At 42.6% G+C, this 19,673-nt stretch overlaps 1 protein-coding gene across 1 annotated transcript in view; it reads left to right on the top strand.

The window, feature by feature from the left end:
- Positions 1 to 19,327, top strand: part of LOC311111381 (protein unc-13 homolog A-like) — a gene marked incomplete at its 5' end in the record, with an annotated part of 40,718 nt that extends 21,391 nt beyond the window's left edge. Inside the window, 5 exons of the mRNA XM_084154098.1 lie at positions 2,114 to 2,194; positions 7,525 to 7,672; positions 12,839 to 12,931; positions 13,931 to 14,090; positions 18,413 to 19,327. Coding sequence (XP_084010224.1) covers positions 2,114 to 2,194; positions 7,525 to 7,672; positions 12,839 to 12,931; positions 13,931 to 14,090; positions 18,413 to 18,701 — 771 coding nt within the window. The 3' untranslated portion in view covers positions 18,702 to 19,327. The remainder of the gene's footprint in view (positions 1 to 2,113; positions 2,195 to 7,524; positions 7,673 to 12,838; positions 12,932 to 13,930; positions 14,091 to 18,412) is intronic.
- Positions 19,328 to 19,673: the final 346 nt, after the last annotated feature.

Here is a 19,673-nt window from a genome sequence, read left to right on the forward strand (position 1 = left end):
TTGTGGGCAGAACTGAAAAAGTGTGTGCGAGCAAGGAGGCCTACAAACCTGACTCAGTTACACCAGCTCTGTCAGGAGGAATGGGCCAAAATTCACCCAACTTATTGTGGGAAGCTTGTGGAAGGCTACCCGAAACGTTTGACCCAAGTTAAACAATTTAAAGGCAATGCTACCAAATACTAATTGAGTGTATGTAAACTTCTGACCCACTGGGAATGTGATGAAAGAAATAAAAGCTGAAATAAATTATTCTCTCGACTATTATTCTGACATTTCACATTCTTAAAATAAAGTGGTGATCCTAACTGACCTAAGACAGGGAATTTTTACTAGGATTAAATGTCAGGAATTGTGAAAAACTGAGTTTAAATGTATTTGGCTAAGGTGTATGTAAACTTCCGACTTCAACTGTATATGTATGTATATGTATTTATATGTATGAGTATGTATATGTATATGTGTATATATACATTCCTTCCAGTTCTCTGCTGCCAATGACTGGAACGAATTGCAAAAATCTCTGAAGCTGGAGACTCTTATCTCCCTCACTAACTTTAAGCATCAGTTGTCAGAGCACCTTACCGATCACTGCACCTGTACACAGCCCATCTGAAATTAGCCCACCCAACTACCTCATCCCTATATTGTTATTTATTTTGCTCTTTTGCACCCCAGTATCTCTATTTGCACATAATCTCTTGCACATCTAGCATTCCAGTGTTAATAATAATTGTAATTATTTTGCACTATAGCCTATTTATTGCCTTACCTCCATAACTTGCTACATTTGCACACACTGTATATATATTTTCTGTTGTATTTTTTTTGACTTTATGTTTTTTTACCCCATATGTAACTCTGTGCTGTTGTTTTTATCGCACTGCTTTGCTTTGTCTTGGCCAGGTCGCAGTTGTAAATGAGAACTTGTTCTCAACTGGCTTACCTGGTTAAATAAAGGTGAAAAAAAAAAAAAAAAAAAACGTTTTTATATATATAAATGCGAGATGAAAAACGTATGGGAGATTAGAAGTGATGCAGACAATTACATTGATGGAAGTTACAATCTATCTGCAATATTAAAGCTGATCTACCCCCTAAAGAAAAAAATCAACGTACATCCTCCAGAGCAGTAGATCTGTGTTAGTTGGTTAGTTCCCATAGTGATTACATCCAGATTGAGGTAATCTCTGCTAAGCCAGCCCACTCCTCTCCTACACTAGTCATGCAACTTCACTTCATGCTATAAACCCATGACTAAACAGGCCAAGTGTTCATCATATTATGTAATCGTGGTTGCTTTCCAATCCGTCTGTAACACAGTTGAACTGTTTTTAATGAAGTCCCTTTATCTCTGCTCCTAAGTAAAAGATCTTCCCACAGTTACAATCTTTGATCACAGTCGCTCTTCTCATTTCATGTTCCAAGAGGCACAGCAGAAAGATAGGGAGACAGCATTGTGTCTGTAATGCACCATGATTGAGGAGCAATTTGCAAGCAACTGTACTGTCGCTGTCTGTACTGTTTTGCTGTATTCTCCTGCTGAATCAAATAATCTGATCTCACAATGTGTTTACCATCTCAGGAACCACATTAATAATACACTGTAAAGGGGTTGCCATGAATTTGACAGTAGCTTACAGGCAGCTCGGTGGCCAGTAAAATTAAGTATTTTATATTACAGTATGCCTCAAAATATGTTAATGAGCAAGAAACAACAATACCATGTACCCACTAGTGGTCAAAATGTTTTTGGCGCTCCAAAGATATGGTACGGTACTGTATTCTCGGTGGAATTATAGTACCATTTTAAATATAGCAATTTTCCCACAGTGCTCCATAATTTACAGTATGCTGCAGAAACATATTTTTGTTTTACTGTTGATAATTCCTAAAATGAATGTATAAATTACAGTTTTCCATGACAGTGTACATAGCAATCTTATCATATGCGAACATCTGAAATGTAATCTGGCTGTGTGTGTGTGTGTGTGTGTGTGTGTGTGTGTGTGTGTGTGTGTGTGTGTGTGTGTATGTGTGTGTGTATCCTCTCCAAGAAGAATGTTATGGAAACATGTATTAATGAATTGCTCTCTTTCTGTTCTCTCCTCTGTAGGACCATGTGATCAGAGAGGAAGCCCGTAGCCTGACACCAAGACAGTGTGCAGCCATGGACCTTGTCCTTCCCACCATCAAGGTAATGGAGAGATCTCGCTCTGTCTATCCATCCCTCTCTCCCCCCCTCCATCTGTCTCTCCCTCCATCTGTCTCGCCCACCATCCCTCTCTCTTTCCGTCTATCCCTCTCTTCCTCCATCCCTTTCGGCCTCCATCCATCCCTCCCATCCCTCCATCCCTTCCTCTCTCAATCCATCCGTGCCTCCTACATCCCTCCCTCCCTTTCACCTTCCATCCCTACCCTCATTCCTTTCTCCCTCTAACCATCCCTGCCTACCTTTCTCCGTCCCTGAATAGAAATGTTGTGGAAAGAGAGATGGACAGGGTTTTAACAGGGTAGTAGGGTTGTAATGAGAGTTTACCTAAAGGATAGTTGTAGAGTGGTGGCTGTTTTAACAGGGTAGTAGGGTTGTATTGAAAGTTTACCTAAAGGATAGTTGTAGAGCAGTGGCGGTCAGTGCTGTTTAAGATGAGGGAGGACGATTTTCTTTCATGAGCATGGCCTTATTTCTATTACAGCATATTGGATGACTCATTCATATTCCATTCACCCAGTTCAATTTACAGCGATAGGTTTACGCTACTACATGATACTCGAAGTTTCCCTATACCCATCACTAGCCTATGAGTGAAAGTTTAAACGCTGGTGCAAACAGGTCGAGAGATTTGAGGTGACAGACAGTCACATTCAATACCGCCTTGCACACCCTTGCCTGCATCTATCTGATATAGGGTGTAATCAATAGTCCAACAGTTGCAAACAAGAGTTTCAATTTGACAAATTCAGGTATGTCTATCCCCTTTTTGTTCCATTTGCTTCCGTTTAAGAAACGTTTTTCAACAGAATCGGCAGAATGAATACACCCTGATCACGCGTAAACAGAGTTCACTCTCATAACAGCCACATTCCTTCTCTTCCCTTTGCTTGTGGACTTCAATGCACAACAAATCAGCTGAATGTGACCAGGTGAAAAAACCTTTCCAAGCCAAACCTCTACAAACAGTCTACATCGTTGTCACCATATTAGCTAAAGTAACGTCATAGTCAGCATAGATAATATAACTAACGCGTTAGCAAACCCGCTACAATCATGCAGTAACGTAAGTGTACAATCAGTAAGCAGTTACACCGGCGGGGCCCGGTGGCAATAAATTAGTAATACCAAAAGCTTACCTTGACTTGGAAGAGTTCCAGTGTTGTGTTGGAAAGTCATAGCAAGCTAGATAACATAGCATCCCTCTGTTTGAGCAGGGTGTTTCAGTAAGCTAAACTAGCTAGCTGCATTTGCTAGCTAAGTAAGTGAATCTGCAAGTGAAAAAAAATAACGAAATCTTTCTCTCTCTATTTATCTCTTGCTTCTCCTTCATTTTGGAATAAATTAATTTGTTCAAACTGTTCAACTATTGTCTTTCTCTCTCTTTGAGTTAACTACTCATCACATTTTATACACTGCAGTGCTAGCTAGCTGTAGCTTATGCTTTCAGTACTAGTTTAATTATCTGATCCTTTGACTGGGTGGACAACATGTCAGTTCATGCTGCAAGAGCTCTGATAGGCTGGAGGACATCCTCCGGAAGTTGTCATAATTACTGTGTAAGTCTATGGAAGGGGGTGAGAATCATGAGCCTCCTAGGTTTTGTATTGAAACCAATGTACCCAGAGGAGGACAGAAGCTAGCTGTCCTCCAGCTACACCATGGTGCTACCATACAGTGTGCTGTGGAGGCTACTGTAGACCTTCTTTGCAAAATAGTGTGTTTTAATCAGTTATTTGTTAACGTGATTATATTTAGTATAGTTTTAACTTTATGTTTTATGATATTCACTGAGGAGGATGGTCCTCCCCTTCCTCCTCTGAGGAGCCTCCACTGTTGTAGAGTGGTGGCTGTTTTAACAGGGTAGTAGGGTTGTAAGAGAGTGGAGGTCTTTAAGAGGAGTAGCAGTGCTGAGAGGAGTCGATGCAGTCAGTAAGTGCTTCCCAAATGGCACCCTATTCCCTACATAGTGCACTACTTTTGACCAGAGCCTTTTGGGTGCCATTTGGGATGAAGACAGTTCAGACCGGGGTCTGTGTGAACACTCAACGCAGCGCCGTGAAACAGAATCTAATTGATTCCTACATCTCCATGGACACCAGCTCCCTGTTTAGATCAGTCATGCTGTGGAATTCTCTCCATCAGTATTCCGAGGAGAATGTCCAATTAGAGGAGTTGAGTAATGCCTCCAGGAGACTCTGGCCAATCACAGTTAAGTAATACCTTTAGGTGGAAGAGATACACAGGCTGAATGCAGGACTGGTTAAAGACTTAAAGGAAGAGAGAGGGGAGGGAGAGATGGGGGAGAGAGACTAGCAGAGATACACAGGCTGCATGCAGGACTGGTTAAAGACTTAAAGGGAGAGAGGGGGGAGGGAGAGATGGGGGAGAGAGACTAGCAGAGATACACAGGCTGAATGCAGGACTGGTTAAAGACTTACAGGGAGAGAGGGGGGAGGGAGAGGTGGGGGAGAAAGACTAGCAGAGATACACAGGCTGAATTCACTGCTGGTTAAAGACTTAAAGGGAGAGAGGGGGGAGGGAGAGATGGGGGAGAGAGACTAGCAGAGATACACAGGCTGAATGCAGGACTGGTTAAAGACTTAAAGGGAGAGAGGGGGGAGGGAGAGATGGGGGAGAGAGACTAGCAGAGATACACAGGCTGAATGCAGGACTGGTTAAATACTTTATGCCTGCAGTAATAAGGCAAAGAGAGATGGAGAGGGGGGCAGGAGGGAGGTGGAGAGGGGGGCAGGAGGGTGGAGAGGGGGGCAGGAGGGAGGTGGAGAGGGGGGCAGGAGGGAGGTGGAGAGGGGTACAGGAGGGAGGTGGAGAGGGGGGCAGGAGGGAGGTGGAGAGGGGGGCAGGAGGGAGGTGGAGAAGAGGGAGGTGGAGAGGGGTACAGGAGGGAGGTGGAGAGGGGGGCAGGATGGAGGTGGAGAGGGGTACAGGAGGGAGGTAGAGAGAGGGGAGGGGGAGGTAGAGAGAGGGGAGGGGGAGGTAGAGAGAGAGAGAGAGAGAGAGGAGAGGAGGGGGGGTAGAGAGAGGGGATGACAGAGAGGGGGAGGAAGGGAAATTGATAGGGCGGTAGAGAGGGATAGAGAGAGGGAAAGAGACAGAAAAAGAAATGGAACAAAAAGGATTGGAATTCTGAAGAGGAAACATTTGTATGGTGTTAAATGTAGTGCCGAAAAGCAAAACCATTAAATGATTTATCCGGTGTTGGTGAGATGATAATATGATACACCTATTCGTGTATGTGACAAAAAATGTTTTGTTGTGGATGTTATTGTTGGTGTTGTATGGACCAGTTCTTGGAGTTGGTGTTGTATGGACTAGCTCTTGGAGTTGGTGTTGTATGGACTTGCTCTTGGAGTTAGTGTTGTATGGACTAGCTCTTGGAGTTAGTGTTGTATGGACTAGCTCTTGGAGTTAGTGTTGTATGGACCAGCTCTTGGAGTTAGTGTTGTATGGACCAGCTCTTGGAGTTAGTGTTGTATGGACCAGCTCTTGGAGTTAGTGTTGTATGGACCAGCTCTTGGAGTTAGTGTTGTATGGACTAGCACTTGGAGTTGGTGTTGTGTTGGATACGTCTTTGATGGTTTCTCTGCCATTCTTCCCCCATCAACACCAACAGTATCTACAGAGTGAATCTGGGCTGTGCCTTTTCTGCCGAGGCAGCAGAGCTACAGAGCTTAGTCCCAAATGGCACTGTATGCCCTAAGTAGGACACTACTTTTGATCAGAAGTAGTTTGCTATAGGTAATAGGATGTCATTTGGGACACAGAGCCACAGCACTTAGGATCATTTACTCTGAGCAGCTTTGGCTCATTGACTCAACCCACTGTTTTCAGACTATATCCGCCTGATGATGATATGCCATAATGCATCAGTGACTGGATTATATCTGAACATTACTTCCTTGTTCCAGAGCACATGGAGGATGACCTGTGAACTCATAAACTCCAGTGAGGTGGAGAGTGTGTGTGTGTGTGTGTGTGTGTGTGTGTGTGTGTGTGTGTGGACGTGTTTAACTATACTTGTGGGAACCAGAAGTCCCCACAAGAATAGTAAACAAACTAAAATTTGACCAACTGAGGACATTTTGTTAGTCCCCACAAGGTCAAATGCTATTTCTAGGGGGTTTAGGGTTAAGTTTAGAATTAGTGTTAGTGTTAGAATTAGGTTTAGGAGCTAGGGATAGTTTTAGGGTTAGGGTTAGGAGCTAGGATTAGGGTTAGGGTTAGGGTTAGGGTTAAGGTTAGGTTTTGGGGTTAAGGTTAGGGATAGAGTTAGGGAAAATAGGATTTTGAATGGGATGTAATTTTGTGTCTCCACAAGGTTAGTTGTACAAAACTCTGTGTGTGTGTGTGTGTGCTCATGAACTCATAAACTCTAGTGGGGTGGAGAGTGTGTGGGGGTGGTATATGTATATGTGGCAGAGGTGGCAGGGCTTGAAGCAATTATCCTCTGTCTTAATGCAACACTACACAGTACATAGTTATTAGGCCTACTGCTGCCAGCCTGGATAAGCATACATAGTTATTACCTCTTCCACACTGTCTTCCACACAGTCTGGTCTGAAGATGTGAAAAGTACATGAACTCTGTACGTGTTTTATCTGGTCTGCGTGTACCCGAATTGGATTGGTAACCTCACTCCTCAGATTGAAATGCCTTGAATTGCTAGCTTTTTTGGTGGTGTAGCTGGCTAAGACGTTGTCAAGAGGGCTGTCACGTGTGTTTGCGAGACAGAGGACCTGAGATGAAGTTGCGGATTTGTGAGGGAGGAAGATGTATTGTTAAGTAAGCAGTTTGACAACTGTTACATAAGCAAACATGCTTATTATCTCTCCCACACAGTCTCCTATATTTACATTTACATTTACATCATTTAGCAGACGCTCTTATCCAGAGCAACTTACAAATTACAGTCTGGTCGGAAGGCTGAAAAGTACATGAACTCGGTGAATGTGGTGAATGAAAGCTTACCCAAGTAAACTTCAGCTCAGCTTTAACAAAAAGGGTAATCAGGTGCTCAACTGAGGGGACAATTCCGAAACATTGTCCTTACTCCAGGACACTTCAACAGGTGACTATCCCAGAAAAGAAAAAGGAACACTGTCTGCATATACAGAATCTTTGTTTTACGGGACAGACAAGCAGGCTAAATGTACTGACTCTGTCAGCATATACAGAATCTTTGTTTTACGGGACAGACAAGCAGGCTAAATGTACTGACACTGACTGTTCTCTTTCTGGTCTCTGACTCAGTACGCTTTCCTTCTTTCTTTCTTTCTTTCTCTTCTCCGTAGCAATATTTCCACGCTGGAGGAAACGGTCTGAAGAAGACGTTCCTTGAGAAAAGCCCTGACCTCAAGTCCCTCAAATACGCTCTGAGCCTTTACACACAGCCTACTGATGCCTTGATCAAGAAGTATATATGCACCCAAACCTCTCAAGGTAAGGACACTGAGCTAGTATATATGCACCCACACCTCTCAAGGTAAGGACACTGAGCTAGCAGATATGCACCCAAACCTCTCAAGGTAAGGACACTGGGCTAGTAGATATGCACCCAACCCTCTCAAGTTAAGGACACTGAGCTAGTAGATATGCACCCAAACCTCTCAAGTTAAGGACACTGAGCTAGTAGATATGCACCCAACCCTCTCAAGTTAAGGACACTGAGCTAGTAGATATGCACCCAAACCTCTCAAGTTAAGGACACTGAGCTAGTAGATATGCACCCAACCCTCTCAAGTTAAGGACACTGAGCTAGTAGATATGCACCCAAACCTCTCAAGTTAAGGACACTGAGCTAGTAGATATGCACCCAACCCTCTCAAGTTAAGGACACTGAGCTAGTAGATATGCACCCAAACCTCTCAAGTTAAGGACACTGAGCTAGTAGATATGCACCCAACCCTCTCAAGTTAAGGACACTGAGCTAGCAGATATGCACCCAAACCTCTCAAGGTAAGGACACTGAGTTAGTAGATATGCACCCAAACCTCTCAATGTAAGGACACTGAGCTAGTAGATATGCACCCAACCCGCTCAAGTTAAGGACACTGAGCTAGCAGATATGCACCCAAACCTCTCAAGGTAAGGACACTGGGCTAGTAGATATGCACCCAACCCTCTCAAGTTAAGGACACTGAGCTAGTAGATATGCACCCAAACCTCTCAAGTTAAGGACACTGAGCTAGTAGATATGTACCCAACCCTCTCAAGTTAAGGACACTGAGCTAGTAGATATGCACCCAACCCTCTCAAGTTAAGGACACTGAGCTAGTAGATATGTACCCAACCCTCTCAAGTTAAGGACACTGAGCTAGTAGATATGCACCCAAACCTCTCAAGTTAAGGACACTTCCCCCAGTATATACACCCTAACCACTCAAGGGAAGAACACACTTCATCTGTGTCACCAAATGTCTCTGAAAGTCCACAAATGTCCTCTCTAGAGGTTAGGGTTAGAGTTCAGGGTTGGGGTCAATTCCATTTCAGTCAATTCAGGAAGAAATAACAATTCAATTGTTTTTCTCATAGAGAAGCATTGAGGGAAATAGGAATTAGAATTTCAGTTAACTTCCTCAATTGACCCTAACCCTGTTCACAGGAGGCTGGTGAGGGGAGGACAGCTCATATTAATGTCTGGAATGGAATGGTATCAAACACATGAAAACCATGTGTTTGATGAGTTGGATACCATTCAATTTATTCCGTTACAGCCATTACTATGAGCCCGTCCTCCCCAATTAAGGTGCCACCAACATCCTGTGACCCTGTGATAGTTCTCCTTGCTTCTCTTACAGTGGGCTACAGTGTTTTTCCATGTCAGCTTGGTTTCTCTCCAGTTTACCGTGTGAGATGGTTATTGCAGTAATTGCATTTTTCCATCATCCACTGTCTTCTTCAATCCCTTTCTCTTTCTATTTTACTGTTGCCTCTTCTCTCTCTCTCTCTCTCTCTCTCTCTCTCTCTCTCTCTCTCTCTCTCTCTCTCTCTCTCTCTCTCTCTCTCTCTCTCTCTCTCTGGCGCTCTCTCTCTCTCTCTCTCTCTCTCTCTCTCTCTTTTGCTCTCTCTTTCCCTCTCTGTCATTCTCTGTCGCTTTCTCTAACTCTATGTCACTCTATCTCTCTCTTGCTGTCTCTCTATCTGTCCCAGTTCCATGCTGTGTTTAACTGTGTCTCTGTGGAAGTGTAGGTTTTCTGTTTTCATGACAGAGTAGAGCTACCTGATGGTCTATCTAGGGGGATGGGACCTCAGTGTGGCTTAGTCCAGCAGAGCAGAGCAGTGGAGCTGCACGCCTTTCTATTTCCTCAGTACTCAGCCTAGCATGATACTGGTCCTCTACAGGCTGGAGAGGAGAGGAGAGGAGAAGAAGGGTGAGGAGGAGAGGAGAGCAGGAGATAGGTGGAGAGGAGAGGAATGGGAGGAAAAGGGATGAGAGGAGGAGAGGGGAGGAGGGGAGTGGAGGGGGAGAGAGGATATAGGGGTGGAGAGGAGAGGGACAGCAGCCTCTGCAGACCTACTCTCTGAAAATCTGTGGTGTTTACATGTCTATTCTGTTGGTTAGCTTTAGGGCAACTAGGGGTTGTGAGAGAAAATCTGGAAGAAAGAAAAAATATTGTTCATAGAATCCGTTAGACTAGCAGAGGGAGGATGGCTAGTTTATCAGCCTGCTAGGTTGTTAGTGGGTTTTAATATTGCAGATAGATTGTAGGTTCTATCAATGTAATTGTTTGCATCATTTCTAATCCCCCTTATTTTATTGTTTTATTCTACACTTCTTTCCCGGCTATCCTACCATCCCTAACCTGATTGGAGTAAACTAACAGACAACAATAATTCTACTGCTACAGCTATTTTCACTCACATCTACAGTACCTGTAGTTAAATAATAAATAATTATATACTTCTTTCCACAAGTGCTGGATTTTCACCCACAGCGGCCAATCCACCATTCATTCTGATCTTAACTCTCTGATGTCCACAGATCAACCCATCTTTCCCAGTATAACACCATTTTGATATTTCCTTTAGCAGTACATCCCTCCATTTTACTGATGTCTTACAAGGGTCCTCAACCTCCCTATTTGTAACATTTCTACTGATATTGTACTAAAAATAAATACTTTTCCCAAGAGTATAATGATATTTCCCATTGACTGATCGTGGTTTTTCAGATCCCCTAACAAAACAGTTTGCAGGTCCATCTGAACCCGGATATTATGACATAACAACCATTCCTGGTCCTGACTCCAAATGCGAGCCACCGATGGACAGTACCAGAAAATATGTTATATTAATTATGTTTCCTCATGGCAGAGTCTGCAGAAGGCTGACTGTTCAATGCCCCATATATTGAGCATTGTTTTTGTAGCAAGTATTTTATATAGTAGCTTAAATTGAAATGAACCGATTGATGAGTCAATTGTTGTTTTATATGTCAGTTCATAGACCTGATGCCAAGGTATTGGGACATCAAAACACTGTTCCCAACTGACTTGAATTTGATATGGTTGTTAGTGTTGATTTCCCCAGGTCCAGGTCTTAATTGTGTTGTAGTAATGTTTCTCGTCCCCTCTCCTACACACACACACACATTTCCCCTGTTCCAGGTCTTAATTGTATTGATGTGATATCCCCCTCCTTAATCAGGATCCATTCATCAGCTCTCTCTCTCTCTCTCTCTCTCTCTCTCTCTCTCTCTCTCTCTCTCTCTCTCTCTCTCTCTCTCTCTCTCTCTCTCTCTCCCTCTCTGACCTCTCTCTCCCGCTCTGACCTCTCTATCTTTCTCTCTATCTTTCTCTCTATCTTTCTTTCTCTCTCTCTCTCTCTCTCTCTCTCTCTCTCTCTCTCTCTCTCTCTCTCTCTCTCTCTCTCTGTGTCTGTCTGTCTCTCTGCTCTCTGTCTCTCACTCTCTCTCGCTCTCTTTCTTTCTCTCTCTCTCGCTCTCTCTCCCGCTCTCACCTCTCTCTGTTAATGACACAACAGACACACAAACAACAGTACACATCTGTCTGTGTTACTACCCCCACGTCTGTCTGTTCTGTCTGTGTTACTACCCCCACATCCGGCTGTTGTGTCTGTGTTACAACCCCCCTGTCTGGCTGTTGTGTCTGTGTTACTACCCCCCCAAATGGATGTTGTGTCTGTGTTACTACCTCCCCGTCTGGCTGTTGTGTCTGTGTTACTACCCCCCACGTCTGGCTGTTCTCTCTGTGTTACTATCCCCATGTCTGGCTGTTCTCTCTGTGTTACTACCCCCCATGTCTGGCTGTTCTCTCTGTGTTACTACCCCAACGTCTGGCTGTTCTCTCTGTGTTACTAACCCCCACGTCTGGCTGTTCTCTCTGTGTTACTACCCCCCACGTCTGGCTATTCTCTCTGTGTTACTACCCCCCACGTCTGGCTATTCTCTCTGTGTTACTACCCCCCACGTCTGGCTGTTCTCTCTGTGCTACTACCCCCACGTCTGGCTGTTCTGTCTGTGTCCATGTTTCTGTCTCTCTGTCTGTCTTTCTCTCTCTCTTACCCCATCTTTCTCCTCCTCCTCCTCTCTCTTGTTCATCTCTAGCTCTCTCTTTCTCTCTCTCTCTCTCTCTCTCTTACCCCCCTCTCCTCATCCCTATTTCTCTCTCCCTCCCTCTCTTTCTCTATTATCCCCACTCTCTTCCTTTCTCTCTCCTGGGTCTGTCATTGAGTGCACCTCCATATTTAATGTTTGTTTGTTTGTTTGTTCTCTGCTCCAGAGAGGGTAGTGGTCCTAAATGTTTGGAGTCTCTGTGTAGGCCAGCACTTTGCGTTACCATTCTGTGTGTGTGTGTGTGTGTGTGTGTGCATGCGTGCCTGTGTCTGTTTGTGTGTGTGTGTGTGTATGTGCGTGCGTGCGTGCATGTGTTCCATTCTGTTCTGTTCTTTTACTCAGAGCTTAATGCATTTATCTACGGCTCCATATGTTGTTTTGTTTTCTATGTAGCTTGTTTTTCTTATGTCATTGGTTTCCAGAGAACCCTACTTCTCAGTGACACAGGAGGAAGTGGAGTGAGTCATTCACTTCTTGTTGCAGTTTATGTTTCAGTCACTACACACAGGGGTCTCTTCTCTACCTTTCTGGATCAGTGTGTGTGTAACCTTATTTGAGATGCAGTGTTTCTGTCTTTTTTACTTTCTGTCTCTCCTTTTCTCTCATTCTGTCTCTCCTCTCTCTCTCTCTCTCTCTCTCTCTGTCTCTCCTTCTCTCTCTCTGTCTCTCCCCTCTGACTCTGTTACAACATGTGGTTGTAATGACTTGCAGGTCCGTGCAGGTGACGATTCTCTCTCTCACTCTCTCTTTCTCTCCCTCTCTCTCTTTCTCTCCTTCTCTCTCACTCCTCCTCTCTCTCACTCTCTTCCTCTCTCCCTCTCTCTTCCCCGCTCTCTCCCTCTCTCTCACTCCTCCTCTCTCCTCCTCTCTCTCTCTGACGGTAGTGTTATATGGTGGTCTCCAGGTGAAGATTCTCGCTGTGCTCTCTCTCCTCCTCCTCTCTCTCTCACTCTCCTCCTCCTCATCTCTCTTCTTCTCTCTCCTCTCTCTCTCTCTCTCTCTGACAGTAGTGTTGTGTTGTTGGTCTGCAGGTCAGTCTACAGACAGCTCCGTGGGGGAGGTGTCCATGCAGGTGGATCTCATCTCTCACCCTGGCACTGGAGAGCACAAAGTCAACGTGAAGGGTGAGACACACACACACACACACACAAGCACTCGCACATCCCATTCCTGTACACACAAACACACACACGCACACACAGAGGAAGAAAGCAGAAACTGTGAAACAATTAAACCTGACTTTACAGCAACGATTTATCATTCTTAGTCAAATCTATTCACACCTGTAATGTTCAAAGAGGAACCACTGGGAGGAACATGGATAGTTGGATTGTAGTTGATGTATTCTAATGGTAAAGCTGTGGTCATTATCAGATAGATTTCTGCTACACTGCGTCCTACTGTCTGTTGGAGACTTCTATAGAGAATAATAACCACCATAGCATAAAAACATTTCTGAAGGTATCATTAAAACCCTATTTTACAGAACACTAGTCAGACAGAGACAGAGACCAGTGGTTAAAACCCTATTTTACAGAACACTAGTTAGACAGAGACAGTGGCTGCGTTACATAGGCAGCCCAATTCTGATATTTTTTCCACTAACTGGTCTTTTGACCAATCACATCAGATCTTTTCACATCAGATATTTTTCAGAGCTGATCTAATTGGTCAAAAGATAAATTAGTAAAAAAAATATCTGAATTGGGCTGCCTGTGTAAATGCAGCCGGAGTGACTCACACTCAATGACCAGTGGTTTAAGAACACGTGTTTTATTTAAAAGTAAATGGACCAGTGGTTTTACAACAAGTATCTTATTTAAGTTTACATAGTGGATGGATGGATGGATGGATGGATGGATGGATGGATGGATGGATGGATGGATGTGTGCATGGATGGATGATTTGATTGACTGATCGATTGATTGATTGATTGATTGGCTGATAGATAGATTGATTGATTGACTGATCGATCGATTGATGTATTAATTAATTGATTGGTTGATTGATTGATTGATTGATTGATTGACTGTGATTGATTGGCTGATTGACTGATTGATTGATTGATCGACTGATTGATTGATCGACTGATTGATTGACGTGTCTCTGCTGTTCCTTTGCAGTGGTGGGGGTCAACAACCTAAGCTGGCAGACCAATGCCATGTTCCGACCGTTCGTGGAGGTGAATGCGGTCGGACCACACCTCGCCGACAAGAAACGCAAGTTCACCACCAAGACCAAGAACAACAATTGGTCACCAAAATACAACGAAACATTCCAATAGTAAGTCTGGTTTATTGTCTAAAGTTAGTCTGGTTTATTGTCTAAATAAGTCTGGTTTATTGTCTAAAGGTCTGGTTTATTGTCTAAAGTAAGTCTGGTTAATTGTCTGAAGTACAATTAAACATTCTGATAGTAAGTCTGGTTTATTGTCTAAAGTAAGTCTGGTTCATTGTCTAAAGTAAGTCTGGTTAATTGTCTGAAGTACAATTAAACATTCTGATAGTAAGTCTGGTTTATTGTCTAAAGTAAGTCTGGTTTATTGTCTAAAGTAAGTCTGGTTAATTGTCTGAAGTACAATTAAACATTCTGATAGTAAGTCTGGTTTATTGTCTAAAGTAAGTCTGGTTTATTGTCTAAAGTAAGTCTGGTTAATTGTCTGAAGTACAATTAAACATTCTGATAGTAAGTCTGGTTTATTGTCTAAAGCAGATAACATAATCCTGTGTTTTGGCTTCAGTAATGTGTGTCTTGGTCACCTGCAGTGACGCTGTCAAAACGTTTGGAAAAGGTTACAAATGAAACTAGAAATACTTTATCAGCATGATAGCAGAAAGTAATGAGATGATGAAGTGCTTTTAAAAATGGAGACATTTCAATTACTTGAATAGAGAGAGGGGTGAGATAGATCACTCACCCTATCTATGCAGCTGTACCACTGTATGTCTGATACTGAGCCAGCTGCATTTAAAGCACAATGTAGAGCCTGTGTCCCAAAAGGCATCCTATTTCCTATACACTGAGTGTACTAAACATTAGGAACACCTTCCTAATATTGAGTTCCACCCCCTTTTGCCCACAGAACCGCCTCAATTTGTCGGGCATGGTCTCTGCAAGGTGTCGAAAGCGTTCCACAGGGATGCTGGCCGATGTTGACTCCAATGCTTCCCACAGTTGTGTCAAGTTGGCTGGATGTCCTTTGGGAGGTGGACCATTCTTGATACACACCGGAAACTATTGAGCATGAAAAACCCAGCAGCTTTGCAGTTCTTGACACAATCAAACCAGTGCGCCTGGCACCTACTACCATACCCCGTTCAAAGGCACTTAAATATTTTGTCTTGCCCATTGGCACACACACAATCCATGTCTCAATGGCTTAAATATCCTTCTTTAATCTGTCTCCTCCCCTTACTCTACACTGATTTAAGTGGATTTAACAGGTGACATCAATAAGGGATCATAGCTTTCAGCTGGATTCACCTGGTCAGTCTATGTCATGGAAAGAGCAGGTGTTTTCTGTTTTGTACACTCAGTGTCTTGTGCCCTGGTCAAAAGTAGTGCACTACATGGGGAATAAGGTGCCATTTGGGATGCAGACAGGGTCTATCTATGCAGCTGCATCCAATCCTCTCACTGTGTTTCTGATACTGAGCCAGCTGCATCTGACGCTCAGTCAGAGAGAGACAGAGAGAATGATCCTCCGTACTGCGTACGTAGTCTCTGGTGCTCTGTTAATGCCACCGTCCACCGACGGAGATCAATGTCAACAGGAACACTGTCTGCATATACATGCACTTCTTGTTTTGTTTTGTTTTATTTGCACCAAAGAAAACAACAATACAGATAAAAACGAAATGTATAAAACGGTGTGCAGGTGTGGTTGGAAGCCCAAGGGCTTATATGATACCCACAACACAAAAAAACAATATACAATATATAAGGACAAAAATAAAAAAGGTTTGATAAAACAGATAACAAAACTCACTAATTATAAATCTATAAATGAATTGATCAGTAATCACGAAAAAAATGTGTGCATGTGAATGTGTGAGAGTTAGTTATGGAGGAGATTACTGAGTAGTTTGGTTCATCAGGCTGACCCCGTCTTCGCTTGAAATTATTGAGGGATGATGATGTTTTGGCAATGTGAAGATAAGAATTCCAGAGTATGGTACCTCTGTATTTGATAGAGAATTGACTATGTGAGGTGCGGCAGTTGGGAGGGTGAATGTTATCGCAGTGTCTTGTGTTATATAGATGGATTTCAGAATTAGCCTGGAAGAATCCATTGAAGTGTTTAGGTAAACTGTCTGGCAGGTAGGAGTATTTGTAGATGAAAGTGCATAATTGGCGTACATTAATGTCGTAAATAGACAAGATATTGAGTTTCTTAACCAAAGGTGCAGATGGCTCCAGGTAATTAGAGGAGGTGGCTAGTCTTGCAAATGTATTTTGTAGGATGAGTAATTTGTGTAGGTAGGAGGCATATGTAATGGCCCAGACAATATTACAGTAAATGAGATATGGGTAAATGTAGCTATAGTATAGAGTTAGGAAGCAAGCCTGATGTACCAAACTACTAATCTTTCTGATGATACCAACAGATTTCATCACTTTGCTGCAGACAAATTGAATATGATCTTTCCAGGAGGAAACTCAGAAGAATCTAGTGGATGTGACTTGTTCCATTTCATTCCCACCAATTGAGATTCTGGCTTTTATTTATATTTTTTATATATCTTATTCTTAGTAGTGAATACAATAAAGTTCAATTTTTTTACATTTAAAGATCATTTGATTTATCTGGAACCATTCAGAAAATTTGGCCATGCCTGAGTTGGCTTCATTAATTAGTGAATAAAAGTTTTTGTGTGATAAAATCAAATTGGTAACGTCAGCAAAGAGAATGGGAAGTTCGGTAGAAGAAACAGCAGCAAGGTCATTGGAATAACAAAGGTCCAATTATCGAACCCTGTGGCATGCCTCAGGATATCTTGGCCCTGGTAGATGCACAGCCGTTTGCATAAACAAACTGTTCTCTATCATAAACATAACTATAGCCAATTTTTATGTATAATCATGAAAACCGTAATAATGCAATTTAGAAAGTAATATTTAATGATCAACTGTGTCATACGCTTTGGATAAATCTAAAAAGATGCCAAGAACGTCTTCATTGTTGTTCAGGGCTGTAAAGATTTTATCTACAAGTTGCAAAAGAGCTGTGAAGTAGTTTTTATGAAAACCATATTGGTTTTCTAGGATTTTAGAAAAACATGGTAGTACAGATATTGGGCGATAATTTGTAAGATATCTTGGATCCACAGATTTATAGAGGGGGATAACTTTGGCAATTTTCTAATCTTTAGGAACAATACCAGTTTGCATAGATTTGGTGAAGATATACAGTACTCAGAGGCTCAGTAAGCCAGGAAGACACTGATTTCACCAAAGAGGTACCAATTTCATCATGACCTGCTGCTGATATCTTTAAGTTACCAATGACCTCCATCACCTCCATTACATCAGGAGGATCAAACTAAAGCAGAGAAGGGAAATGTCCCTTAATGTAATCCAAGAGATTTCCATCAGCGTTCTCTATTTTCTTTGACAGAGAGGAACCCACATTCACAAAAAAGTTATTAAATTCACATGAAATAACATCAGGATCACTATAGGTCTTATTTCCAACAATAAATTGAGATGGGATAGTTGTAGATGATTTTTCTTATTCATCAGTTGATGTATGGTTTTCCAAGTTGACTTTATATTATTCAAGGATTCTTAGAATTTGTTAGTAAAATATCTTCCTTCCTGATGCGCTCTCTGTGTGTGTGTGTGTGTTTGCGTGCGTGCATGCGTACGTGCGCGAGCATGCGTTTGTGTGCTTTTGTTTGAATCTTCAGAAGCCATTAGTAGTCTGTGGATAATTAGGTAGGATCCTAAAGAAAAGGTTGGCTTGGAAATAATGGTCCCTCTGAACACAGACGTTTAACTCTGTTGCAAAACATAATTGAAGTGTCCCTCATTTCAGTCAGTTACAACAATGAACCCTCTCCATTCATAGAGATGTCACCGAGCCAACGTCTCTCACTGACAAATTATATATATTATTATACACATTCTTATACACCCTGCTATGGGACAAAGCCATCTGGCCTCTCGTGAAATGCTCTCAGTTCTCATTGATATTAGCCTTTCTACATAAGGAGAGTGGCGTGTGTGTTTGTGTCTGGTTTCTGTGCGTGTGTGTGGTTTCTGTGTGTGTGTGCTTGTGTTCGTGTTATCTAACCAACCTTTAGCACTGTGGTGTCTGGTCTCTGACTGAATGAGTTCCGTTGTCTAATCAATCATTCAATTAATCAATCAGTCATACAACATGACATGACCTCTCCTTTCTGACTGCAAGTTGTTGTTGTTGTTAATAAATATGTTATTGATGTGATGTTGATGTGGCCTACGGTTGTCTAGCGGTCTAAGCTACTGCCTTTCAGATCACATATACCGCTGCAGCATGGGTTCTTATCCAGCATCTTTCTCTCTATCCTGTTCAATAAACTACTACTGATGTTGATCATGTTGTTGTCTCTCTTCCTCCCCAGTATTCTGAGCAACGAGCACGGTCCAGAGTGTTACGAGCTCCACGTCTCAGTGAAGGACTACTGCTTCGCCAGAGAGGACCGCATCATCGGCATGGCGGTCCTCCAGCTCAGAGAACTGGCCGACCAGGGGAGCTGCTGTGCCTGCTACCCCCTGGTGAAGAGTATCACCATGGACGAGACCGGACTCACCATCATGAGGATACTCTCTCAAAGGACCAACGACGAAGTGGCCAAAGAGTTTTGTCGTCTCAAGACAGACACACGCTCTTCAGAGGAGGTGGCCTCCTAGTATGGAGATGTGATGGAGGGATGGATGGAATGAATGGATGATTGCATGGAAGGGAGTAGAGGAAGGGGGACAAGGGGAAGGAAGGAAGGAAGATGAAGGCTGACTGAGTTGAGGAGTTATGTTGTGTGTTTTGGTGCATGTGCGTAAAACATCTGTTGGAATGTTCATTTTAAACTACAGTATGTACCAGTGTTTACTTACCGTATGCTCAATATTAAGTACTATATTCTACGAGTTATGTTAACGAGACATGAAATACCTTTTTGTACAACATTTAGATTTGTTCCGATAAAGTGCCAAACCAGAGGGAAAAAAGTATAACAACAACAACAAAACAAAACAACAAAATATAACGGTGATGAATTATGGTGATACTTAGTATGTTTGATGAAAAATTTGCTTGATTATTTGGTTCAGTGTAAAATCATTCTCTCTCTATAAAACGGTGGCATTTTAATCGTTAAAAATCGTTCATTTGCACCCTTGTTTTGTTACTCGTCCCCTCACACAGCACTTGTTGTGCATGTTTCGTTTACAACCATGTCTCTTCCATCATCTCACAGTGACCACAGGGTCAGGGTCCATGTACCCTGGCCCTAAAACTCTTTGTATTTAAGCCGAAACCTGAAAAGAGACCATTTTTTTAAACAGCGATGACTGCTATGTAAACCTTCATAGGTGTTTGTAATTTTATAACCATGACAACAACAAAAAGCCTCCAGTGCTGTCAGTCTACACAGAAAGGGTGGATCCTATTTTCTCTTTTTATTTTTGCCTGTAATCTTTCCGTTCAGCCATCGGCTTCCAGCCTTTCTGTACGACCACTGTGAACACGAGCTTTGGAAGGCAAGCCTACATTACATTGCTGACGGTTTGATATTGTTGTTTCATATTTATTAAGATTACTTTGTTCCTGAGAAACTGCCAAAGTTATATAAAAATGTTTGTACAAAAGCAATCCATTACATGTAT

The sequence above is a fragment of the Coregonus lavaretus genome, assembly GCF_964263955.1.
Source record: "Coregonus lavaretus genome assembly, chromosome: 37".
Classification (NCBI taxonomy): Eukaryota; Metazoa; Chordata; class Actinopteri; order Salmoniformes; family Salmonidae; genus Coregonus; species Coregonus lavaretus.